Source organism: Symphalangus syndactylus, chromosome 12, assembly GCF_028878055.3.
Source record: "Symphalangus syndactylus isolate Jambi chromosome 12, NHGRI_mSymSyn1-v2.1_pri, whole genome shotgun sequence".
NCBI lineage: Eukaryota > Metazoa > Chordata > Mammalia > Primates > Hylobatidae > Symphalangus > Symphalangus syndactylus.
In genome coordinates, this window is record NC_072441.2 from 42685037 (window position 1) to 42697113 (window position 12077).

Below are 12077 nucleotides of genomic sequence, written 5' to 3' on the forward strand. Positions count from 1 at the left end.
ATGCCTGGGCAACATGGCGAAACTTTGTCTCTACAAAAAATACAAAAATTAGCCATGTGTCGTGGCCCACACCTGTGGTCCATTACTTGGAAGGCTGAGGTGGAAGGATCGCTTCAGCCTGGGAGGTGGAGGTTACAGTGAGACGAAATCATGCTACTGCTGCACTCCCACCTTAGCAACAGTGTTAGACCGTCTCAAAAACAAAACAGACTATGCAGGGTTTGGCATGGTAAACTCATGCCTGTAATCCCAGTGCTTTGGGTGCCTGAGGCGGGAGGACTGCTTAAGACCAGGAGTTCAAGACCTGCCTGGACAAGAGTCTCACTCTGTCGCCCAGGCTGGAGTGCAGTGGCGTGATCTCAGCTCACTGCAACCTCCGCCTCCCGGGTTCAAGCAATTCTCTGCCTCAGCCTCCTGAGTAGCTGGGATTACAGGCGCCCACCACCATGCCCGGCTAATTTTTGTATTTTTAGTAGAGACGGGGTTTCGCCATCTTGGCCAGGCTGGTCTTGAACTCCTGATCTCCACCCACCTCGGCCTCCCAAAGTGCTGGGATTACAGGCATGAGCCACTGTGCCCAGACAGACAAATTTTAAACAAGACTTCTTTGAAAAAAAAAAAAAAGACTATGCAATAGTATACATGAAGTTATAAAATGGTGTATACTTCCTTGATTAGCCCTCAGTAATACCGTCACTATTACTTCCAACTCAGATAACAGAGTGAGAGTCAGGCTGCCAAGAAAACTATACTATTGCCTTACATAATAATAGCAGCTACCACTCCCTGAGCACACAGTATACAGTACATGTTATATAAATACTTTACATACATTCTCATGAAACCCTCAAAAACTCTGTACTCTTATTCTCATTTTACAGATGAGGAATGTAAAGTTTAGGTAAGTCATAAATTCACTAATATCAGAAAAGAGGTTACACTAACCTCCCATTTATCTTAAGTGGTATAGAGAGAAAAGAGAAGACTTCTTTCTTTTTTTTTTTTTTTGAGACAGAGTCTCACTCTGTCACCCAGGCTGGAGTTCAGTGGTGTGATCTTGGCTCACTGCAACCTCCGCCTCCTGGGTTCAAGCAATTCTCCTGCCTCAGCCTTGCGAGTAGCTGGGACTACAGGTGCCCGCCACCAAGCCTGGCTAATTTTTCTATTTTCCTTTTTTTTTTGTAGTAGAGATGGGGTTTCACCATATTTGCCAGGCTGGTCTCGAACTCCTGACCTTGTGATCCGCCTGCCTTGGCCTCCCAAAGTGCTGGGATTACAGGTGTGAGCCACGACGCCCAGCCGACAAGACATTCTTGATATTCAAAGAATATATCAATATTAACTCATGAAGGCCACACTACACTCATTTTGTGTGTGTATACAAAATGTCATTTATGAAAAAAAGGCCTGATATAAAGGCTATATAATTTTGATTTAATGGTCTTCCCCACTTTAAGATGGAATACACACACAAGTTAGCCATCATTCACAATGATATTACTGGCAAATCTTATCAGACAGGTCAAGATTTCCCATTGGTGCAGTGACTGATACTTTTGCAAAGTTCCCAAATTCTCAGGTCTATGGTCACTCTGCAATTGCTATTTCCTGCCAAATGGACTTATTACCTTGCCAATCATGGTAGACAAATCTCCATCACTCAGAAGAGGATTCTGAGAATCTCCAACTCGAGATGGATCTTTTGTTGCTTTGTCATTGCTGAAAGTTCGCCATTCAGATCCCACATCGATAACCCGGTCACCTAAGAATGTAAGCACATATCTGAATCATTTTGTCAAGACAGGGTTTACTTAACTACACTGTCCAATGCCCAACTAAGCCATTTTATTCCCAGGAAATCTCAACATGGACATCTAGGACCTAGCTTAAATATCACATTTCAGACATTTGTCCTAAAGCATTCCTTTAACTATTGTGTCAGTCTAACAATAATCCTCTTGAAACATTATGCTATGATATTCTAACTCTTGGAAGAAAAAGTATTAGTCAAAAGTAGCAAAGTACAGCTATTCATATGTGATGCAAAGGTAAACCAATGTAATAATGATTAAGAACCAGATTTTGCACAAAATTTGCAACAGGCATGGGAAAAAACAGAAAACATTTTTTAGAATGGTATTAATGCAAATGATTTCATATTAAAATGTCACTAAGTTTGCGTGGGAATGCTTCACAGAAAATAAGCCTAAGCTTCTGTTTCAAAGTAACAATCTGATGAAAAATATATCTGGCCAAATAATTTATACAGAATAAACTTCAAGCCTAGAATCAGTGAGAAGAAAGCCTGGTAGGCAAACTTTTCTCTTTAAGCAAAGAGGCAGCATCTAAATATATCATGTCCAATAAAAGCAGACACAAGTAAACCTTATTATTTGGTGACAAAGCTCAATGTCTGGCAATACCTTCAGAGTAGATAAAAGTTAACACTGAATACTTACACATACTACTCACTGTGCCCTTTTGCAAATGTTCTCACTTAATCTTCACAGCCTTATAAAGGTAGGTACCAATTTTATTGCCACTTTACAAATAAGATTAACTAGCCTAAGATCACATAGCTAGAACTGAAACACACATCAGAGTCTGTTCTACACTCCAATTGTAAAACATGAGCTTTTTCAGTGACGTGTGATGAGGCTGAAAGTAGGAAGGAACCAGACCATTTCATCTTTGTGTATACACAGCAAGCAGAAAGAAACAAACCGCAGAAACCAGTTCCTGCAGCAATTAGAAGTTACGGTATTAGCAGTCAATTAATATAATAGTCAGGAGTGTGAACTCTGCCCTTTGCTGCTTAGCCTTGGAATATTACTTCATTTCTGTGACTTTATTACCTCAGCTCTAAAATTCTCCTTAACCTCGTATGTTAAAGATTATAAAGACTAAATAAGCTATTATAATACCCATGTATAGTGCATGTAAAGTGCTTAAAAAGTAATACTAAGTGCTCAATATTCACTATTTACTGCTATGAAAATTAGAAAGCAAATATTCTGAGTTTCTCCTTTTTTGTGGGGATGATAAGGGAGATGCATCAGTTTAAAACATTAATCTCCCACCGGGTGCGGTGGCTCACGCCTGTAATCCCAGCACTTCGGGAGGCCGAGGCAGATGGATCACCTGAGGTCAGGAGTTCGAGACCAGCCTGACCAAGACGGAGAAACCCTATCTCTACTAAAAATACAAAATTATGGTGGCACATGCCTGTAATTCCAGCACTTTGGGAGGTACAGGTGGGCTGATCACCTGGTTGGGAATTCGAGACCAGCCTGACCAACATGTATCTCTACTAAAAACACAAAATAGCTGGGCGTGGTGGCGCATGCCTATAATCCCAGCTACTCAGGAGGCTGAGGCAGGAGAACTGCTTGAACCCAGGAGGTGGAGGCTGTGGTGAGCCGAGATCGCAACAAGAGGTACGGTAACAAGAGTGAAACTCCATCTCAAAAAAAAAAAAAAAAAAAAAATTAATCTCCATAGAAGACTTTGTAAGTTTCCAAGTGCTCTGCTAAGTATTTGATGAGGACAGCAAAGAACAGAGAAAACGGAAGGAATTCCACCTAGACCATGCTAACTTTTTAATTTTTTATATAAAAATTAATTTAAATGCTCATAAACAACCAGAGTATAGTGATCATATAATCTTAGTGATAGATTTTAAAAAAGGCTGGGCATGGTGGTTCACACCTGTAATCTTAGCACCTTGGGAGGCTTAAGCAGGAAAATCACATGAGCCCAGGAGTTCAAGACCAGCCTGGGCAACATGGTGAAACCCTGTCTCTACAAAAAAATACAAAAACAAATTAGCTGGGCGTGGTGGCATATGCCTGTAGGGAGGTGAGGTGGAAGGATCACCTGAGCCCAGGAGGTTGAGGCTGCAGGGAGCCATGATTACACCACTGCACTCCAGCCTAGGTGAGGGAGACCCTGTCTAAAGTAAGCAAATGCTTAAGAGAATGATTCATTCCTGAAGCCTCTGACAAAATTTTTCTTTTTTCTTTTCCTTTTTTTCAGACAGGGTCTCACTCTGTTGCCCAGGTTTGAGTATAGTGGTGCAATTTCGGCTCACTGCAGCTTTTGCCTCCTGGGCTCAAGCAATACTTCCACCTTAGCCTCCTGAGCAGCTACAGATATGCACCACCACTGCCTGGCTAATTTTTGTATTTCTTGTAGAGATGGGGTTTTGCCATGTTGCCCAGGCTAGTCGTGAACCCTTAGGCTCAAACGATCCACTCACCTCGGCCTCCCCAAGTGCTGGGATTACAGGGGTGGGCCACCATGCGCAACAGAAAAACTTTTCTTTAAACAACTGAATCACCAGGGTAAAAGCGGATTATCAGTTGGACTACCATGTGTCCACATTACAAAGGGATTGGGATTAGAGGCAGAGTTCCCATGTGCCATCCCTGTATGCAAGGAGAACATGCAGAAGCAGGGCAGTAAGTCAGAAGGCAATTTTAATACATCACACATTGAGCAGCTGGCCCGAAACAAGGAGAAAAGCGTTAGATGGATGGCATTACAAGGATTTCTCTGTTTCCTCTTCCTCATAATAAACATCACTAAACTTAGGAAGCAATTTGAATTATACAGATTTTAAAAAGATACTTAAAAGTATCATAAATTGTCATTGTGCACTGAAACCTTACCAAACCACTGTGCAGTGAGCACTATTCACCAACAAGCCCGTGTCTCAAAGAGATCACACTAAAGAGATCAATTTTCTTCCTTTTTAGAAAATACTTGCTCACTAAAAGATACGTTAGAAAAAAATTACCTGCATTCCCAATACCCAGTGATGACCACTAGATTTTCATATATGCTCTGTGTTTTTCGTTCATATGTATGCACCTATGTTTTCCTAAAATTTAGATATTGTGCCTGTTTCATGACAAGCTCTTTTCACTAAATTTATCATAAATACCAGCATGGTATTTTTAGACAGAATTTAGTCCCTTTAATAGCATCCACCAGTTAAAGCGCTACCACGGTGTTCTCATGCACTTATGTTTTCAAAGAGAGAAAAGACAATCTAACTTTCCTATTTGGCAAAATAAAAACACGTAAACATGCATAGAACAAAAATAACTGTGGCCTTCAAACCCAGAGTTAATAAATTTTAAGCTAAAAAAAATCAAATGTCATCAATAACTTGCAATATTTTTATTAACATAGATGAATGTATCAAGAGAATGGCATAAATGAAAAGGCAGGAAGGTATATGCCCACATCTTTTAAGTCTCTCTAGAAATCTAAAGATAAACCATCAGTTAGCTAAGATGCTTCATTTCATAGCATTTTCTGAAATACCTTACCATGAGTTTCATTTGCTGCCTGCTTTATATTGTTTTTATGAAGACAAGATGGATTTTTTTTTCATGTATTATTTTAAGGTAGTATAGTATAAATAGAAAATGCAACACTGGGTGGTGATGTAATTTTTCCACATACGTAGGAATGATCTAAATGACTCGTTCAGGAATCTGTGGTTTGTGCTAAGAACCATTCCCTCTTTTTATATTTAACTACTCAAAAGAGCATTCATAAGGAATGAAGTTTCCAAAATAACTCAATTAGCATACCATGCAACTACAACTAGTCCAGCATATTAAGTGCATGAGTAACAAGAAATAGGGCAAGTCCATTCAGAAAAAATTAGAACACATAAAGAATTTTCATTTGAAGAAAATCTAAATGGAGTAGTATTTTTAAAAGTTGCTCTAGAAGAAAGCTGCAAGACAAACTTTTTTCAAGGGCTAAGTGGTACAAGGCAGCCATGCCTGGGTATAATCTATAGTCAACTTTTGAAAAGGAAGAAGCCAGCCAATTAGCAAATACACAAAACTTCACATATCCTTTAATGTTCTAGAAACAGAGAAACATGAATTTCCACTAGTTTCCTTCTTAACCACACACTGTAGTCTATGTGAAGATTTATAGTTATCAAAGAAAACTTACACTACTATAATACATATATATGCATGACTCCTCCCTCCACCTAGAGTGTGACCTTTAACACTTTTAATCAAGTTCCCCATCCAAAAGAGTAAACACACCCGATATGTGTATTCATGTATTTCACACATGTATTAGCTCTCAATGCATATATTAGAGTGGTTCTAAAGAGTATTAACTGAAACATTTTACCATATTCTGAAGAGAATACGAATTCCATCTCTATTTTTCAAGAAGAAACCGAGAGTAATTGTCAAAAGTCACTTGCACCAGTTTCAAGTGGTTTAGTCACTTTGGCACCTATCTTACAATCTGGCAATTCCACTCTTAAGTACAGTTGGCCTGCTGTATCTGTGTATTCTGCATCCATGGATTCAACCAACCACAGATTGAAAACATTTGGAGAAAAAATACGCCTGTACTGAACATGTACAGCCATTTTTTTCTTGCTATTATTCCCTGAGCACAGTATAAACAACTATTGACATACCATTTACACTACGTAAGCAATCTAAAGATGATTTAAAGTATATGGGAGGATGTGCATAGGCAAATACTACATCATTTTGTATCAGAGACTAGAGCATCTGCAAATTTTGGTGTGCAAGGGAGGTCCTGGAACCAGTCCCCCACAGATACTGAGGGATGGAGTGAGTGTATTTACCCATCAGAAACAACCCATCAACAGAAAAATGTGTAAAATGGAATATTCTTCAGTAAGTAAACTACTGATATATGCAATAACAAATATATCTCAAAACTTTCTGAAATTATTTCAAGTCAAAAATGTCAGTCACAAAAAAGTTCATACTATATGATTTCATTCACATGAAGTTGAAAAAAACAGGAAAATAATCTATGAGAACAGAAATCAGTTCAGTGGCTATTGCTGGGTGGGAGTGATTGGCAAGTGGCATAAAATGACTTTTTTTTTTTTTCCCTCCGAGACAGAGTCTCACTCTTTCGCCCAGGCTGGTGTGCTGTGGCATGACTTCAACTCACTGCAACCTCTGCCTCTGAGGTTCAAATAATTCTCCTGCCTCAGCTTCCTGGGTAGCTGGGATTACAGGCGCCTGCCACCACGTCCGACTAATTTTTGTATTTTTAATAGAGACGGGATTTCACCATGTTGGCCAGGCTGGTGTTGAATTCCTGACCTTGTGATCTGTCCGCCTCAGCCTCCCAAAATGCTGGGATTACAGGCACGAGCCACTGTGCCCAGCCAAAATGACTTTTTTTTTTTTTTTGAGACGGAGTTTCGCCCTGTCACCTAGGCTGGAGTGCAGTGGCACAATCTCGGCTCACTGCAAGCTCCACCTCCCGGGTTCATGCCCTTCTCCTGCCTCAGCCTCCCGAGTAGCTGGGACTACAGGCGCCCGCCACCACGCCTGGCTAATTTTTGTATTTTTAGTACAGACAGGGTTTCACTGTGTTAACCAGGATGGTCTCGATCTCCTGACCTCGTGATCCGCCCGCCTCGGCCTCCCGAAGTGCTGGGATTACAGGCGTGAGCCACCGTGCCAGGCTGCCAAAATGACTTCTAAGGGGAGAGAAACAATCTTTGTATCTTGATTAGGGTGTGGGTTACATCAGTAAATGCACTCTCAAAATTCAAACTATGTTTTATTGTATGCAATTACAGCTCAATAAATTAAAAATTAAAAACTCATTCCCACTAATATACTACTGATTTTGAATTAAATGACACCAAACTTATATATTATTTTGGGAATCACAGGACAATTCTTATCTTCTTCAACAAGGGAATACTCTTTCCTCAAGGTCTTCTTTCAGATTTCAAAGTATGATGTATGCCATGCTTAAGACTAGACCTAGATTTTTTTTATGTTAAAAATCTCATTTTCTAACTACTAATTGCTATATTTTATATGCTTAAATTCAGTCACTTTTAATAGACTATTAATTTTTAAAATTTGACTATTCTAGATAGAGAACCCCATCAGTGGCAAAAAACATATTCCATTTCCAATGCTTAACTTTCATTTATATTTTATATCTAAAGCACTAGTCAAAACTTTCAAAACAATGCTCGATTTTAAACTGAAACATTTCAACATTATGCATACAATTGAAACAGTCTATTAAAGCATTATTCTACTCTAAGTATCTTAAATAGGAGTAAGTGTTGAGCTTATTAAATGTCGTCTGTCTTCCTACCAGACCACTGAGTTTCTCACACTTTTTTTTTTTTTTTTTTGAGACAGAGTCTCGCTCAGTCACCCAGGCTGGAGTGCAGTGGTGCAATCTCGGCTCACTGCAACCTCTGCCTCCTAGGTTCAAGCAATTCTCCTGTCTTGGCCTCCTGAGTAGCTGGGACTACAGGCGTGTGCCACCATGCCTGGCTAATTTTTGTATTTTTAGTAGAGACAGGGTTTCACTATGTTGCCCACGCTGCTCTTGAACTACTGGCCTCATGTTATCTGCCCGCCTTGGCCTCCCAAAGTGCTGGGATTACAGGTGTGAGCCACTGCGCCCAGCCCATATTGTCTCCTTATGTTGTAAAAAGCTAACCTCAGTTGTTTGAGAGTTATTATACTTTAATACTTATGTGTTAGGATAAATCAAGTTATACTGGAGTAACAATTTTAAAAGCTCAGTGGCTTAAAATGAAGGTTTCTTATTCACATTACATGTCTATAAAGAGATAACTTTATGGAAGCTTCTTACAGCATCCTTATTCAAGGTGACAGGATCTTTATCACCTGAGATACTGCCAGTTACCATGGATGGGGGAAGGGAATGTAGGAAATTATACACAGACTTAATAATGGCTTCTGACCAAAAGTGACACTAACATTTCCACTCACATGCCACTAGCCAAAGCCAGTCAAGTGGTCATGCTTCAAACGGGAGAAATACAATTACATCATATACCCTAAAGGAGAACCAAAAATGTTAAGTGAATAGTCATTAGTGCTGTTCCAAGTGACAGTAACAAAGATAATTCGGCACTGTATTTTGGAGTTTTTATGTATAAAGTCATATAAAAGATTGCTCTTTTTATTTTCTTTTTGAGATGGAGTTTCACTCTTGTTGGCCAGGCTGGAGTGCAATGGCGTAATCTCCGCTCACGGCAACCTCTGCCTTGCAGGTTCAAGCAATTCTCCTAATTCAGGCTCCCGAGTAGCTGGGATTACAGGCATCCACCACCACGCCCAGCTAATTTTTTGTATTTTTAGTAGAGACAGGGTTTCACCACGTTGGCCAGGCTGGTCTCGAACTCCTGATCTCAGGTAATCCACCCACCTCAGCCTCCCAAAGTGCTGGGAATACAGGCGTGAGCCATTGTGTCCGGCCCAGAAGATTGTTCTATGGCTTCCTTTTTGTACCAAATGACAAACTGAAGAATTAGGGATAATTTCATTGTATTTCAGCAATTGTCACAGAAAAGTAATCTGTCAATATGATTTTAGGTCCTTTGAAAGTAAACTTTTTAGGCCAGGTGCGGTGGCTCACGCCTGTAATCCTAGCACTTTGGGAGGCCAAGGTGAGCGGATCACCTGAGGTCAAGAGTGTGAGACGAGCCTGACCAACATGGTGAAACCCGGTCTCTACTAAAAATACAAAATTAGACGGGTGTGGTGCTGCATGCCTGCAACTCCAGGTACTTGAGAGGCTGAGGAGGAGAACTGCTTGAACCTGGGAGGTGCAGGTTGCGGTGAGCCGAGATCATGCCATTGTATCTAGCCTGGGCAACAAGAGTGAAACACCATCTCAAAAAAAAAAAAAAAAAAAAAAGAAAGTAACCTTTTTACTGGTTGGTTGCAAGTCTCTATTAATATAATTTTTTAAATATTAAAAGGATGCAATCCCCAGTGGTATGCACAATTCTTGATGTGTAGCCCTGAGCTCTTCTGCTAGGAATATAAAGTTTTCTTCTCTTTTATCTTTAATACTTTACCTTATTCACATGAATCTTCAAGTAGTACCACAATGGGTACCTTGTCTTACTAACTTAACAGATATCTTGTCTTCTTGCACACTGTGGGTGTGTCTCAGGTTTGTTCTCTGCTTTACTGATTTAGTCTTTTAGAGTGTTAAGTCTGCTAATTACCACCTAAAAACCAGTTTGTGTTTGTCTCCTTGTGCTGTGTTACTTTTTTCTGACATTTAATAGAAATCTTCCATAATATTTCAATAATGGACCCTTTAGCTCACTGATTACATTGGTTTCTGTAACTTTCTCTGAGTAATTAAACTATGTTAGGGGCACAGTTCTCTGCTAAGTCTATAGGATCCCTGTTTCTCTTTATTATAGTTTTATATTCGTAAGCCTCATATTGATTTTTAAGCTTATTCATCCTATGAAGAATTGTCAATCCAATCCAGAAAATCTTCCAGCGTCACTAACACCAGTGCTCTCCGTCTTTATGGGCATTAGCACAGTCCCTAGCAGACTAGCAGATGACCCAAACAAGAGAAACTTCCCACAGGGTTCCATCATTTTTGTTTGTTTGTTTTGAGACAGAGTCTCGCTGTGTCGCCCAGGCTGGAGGAAAGTGGCACTATCTCGACTCACTGCAACCTCCACCTCCCGAGTTCAAGCGATTCTCCTTTCTCAGCCTTCTAAGTAGCTGGGATAACAGGCGCGCAGCACCACTACGCCAGGCTAATGCCCGGCTAATTTTTGTATTTTTAGTAGAGACGAGGTTTCAACGTGTTAGTCAGGCTGGTCTCAAACTCCTGACCTCGTGATCCGCCCGCCTCGGCCTCCCAAATTGCTGGGATTACAGGTGTGAGCCACCGCGCCTGGCCAGGAGTCCAGAAGTTTTTAAGGAAGTACATACAGGTAGGGTTGCTATAATTAAATAAAAAATAGTAGTGACTTAAACAAGATAGAAGTTTCTCATGTTAACAGTCCACACTTAACAGTCCTAGGCTAGTATGACCCAAGCTCCTTCTATCTTTTTGATAAGTTATCCTTACTATGGCTTGCAGTTTGTAGCATAGGATAGCTGTTGGTAATTTCCCTTATCATGTCTGCATTCTAGCCATTGGGAAGGAGAAAAAGTAAGGATACATCTTTTCTTAGGGCAGGATCTAGAGCTGTACACATCTCTTCTAATACTTACAAACCCACTGGTCAGAACTTAACCACATGGCGTACCTAGCTACAAGGGAAACTGGGAAATAGGGTCTAGGTGAGCAGCCGCATACATGCCCATGTAAAACTCAGGGACTCTTACTAACCAAAGAATGGGGAAATGGATGTTGGCAAATAACCAGCAGTCTCAGCTATAAGGAATAATAGGATCGGGGAGAGGAGAAGCGAGAAAGAATTTCCAGAAAAATCAGGGTACTCTGCCTCATATTCTGAAGGGAACCACAAACAAAAACAAATTAAACAGACATTTATCCTCTTTACCGTGCAAGCAATTGGAAATCCAACCAAAGGTATTTCATAGTACAATGTGAAAACCAGAAGGGCTTATTGTGCAGGGCAAATTGCAACACACCAAAAGCAGCCAGGAAGTAAATACTGAGGAGGGTCTGATTTTCTAGCCTGACCGAGACTCTCAGAGTGTTTTTGCTTCTTATTTCTTATTGCAATTTAATAAAGGAATTTAAAATTTTGTTTTATTTTTTGGAGGTGGGTTCTTGATCTGTCACCCAGGCTAGAGGGCAGTGACACAATCATATCACTGCAGCCTCAAACTTGGGGGAATTAGTTCCCCCAAGTAGCTAGGACTATAGGCTTGCGCCACCACACACGGCTAAATTTTTTTTATTTATTTATTTTTTTTTTTACAGACGCCGTCTCGCTACATTGCCTAGGCTTGTCTTGAACTCCTGGCCCCAAGTGATCCTCCCACCTCAGCCTCCCGAGTTATCAGGATTACGGCACAAGCCCCCGGCTCCTCATAAAGGAATTTTTAAAAACAGGAACATGGAGAGGAATTTCCCAGAATTTCAATTCTTTCTGCTGTCTTCCTGGAAACTAATCTTAATCACCGTGGCATACAACCTGTAGTAGAGAATTCAGAAGTAGAAGTCTCAGAATAAACCCACATTACTTGTCTTCACAGGCTCCTTCAGTTTACAAACTACGTATGTTGTCAAATGTGCTGGTAAGTCTAAAA

At 40.4% G+C, this 12077-nt stretch overlaps 1 protein-coding gene across 1 annotated transcript in view; it reads right to left on the reverse strand.

Moving 5' to 3' along the window:
• Positions 1–12077, reverse strand: part of GTF2B (general transcription factor IIB) — a 38669-nt gene that overhangs the window by 9705 nt on the left and 16887 nt on the right. Inside the window, exon 3 of the mRNA XM_063625368.1 lies at positions 1629–1762. Coding sequence (XP_063481438.1) covers positions 1629–1762 — 134 coding nt within the window. The remainder of the gene's footprint in view (positions 1–1628; positions 1763–12077) is intronic.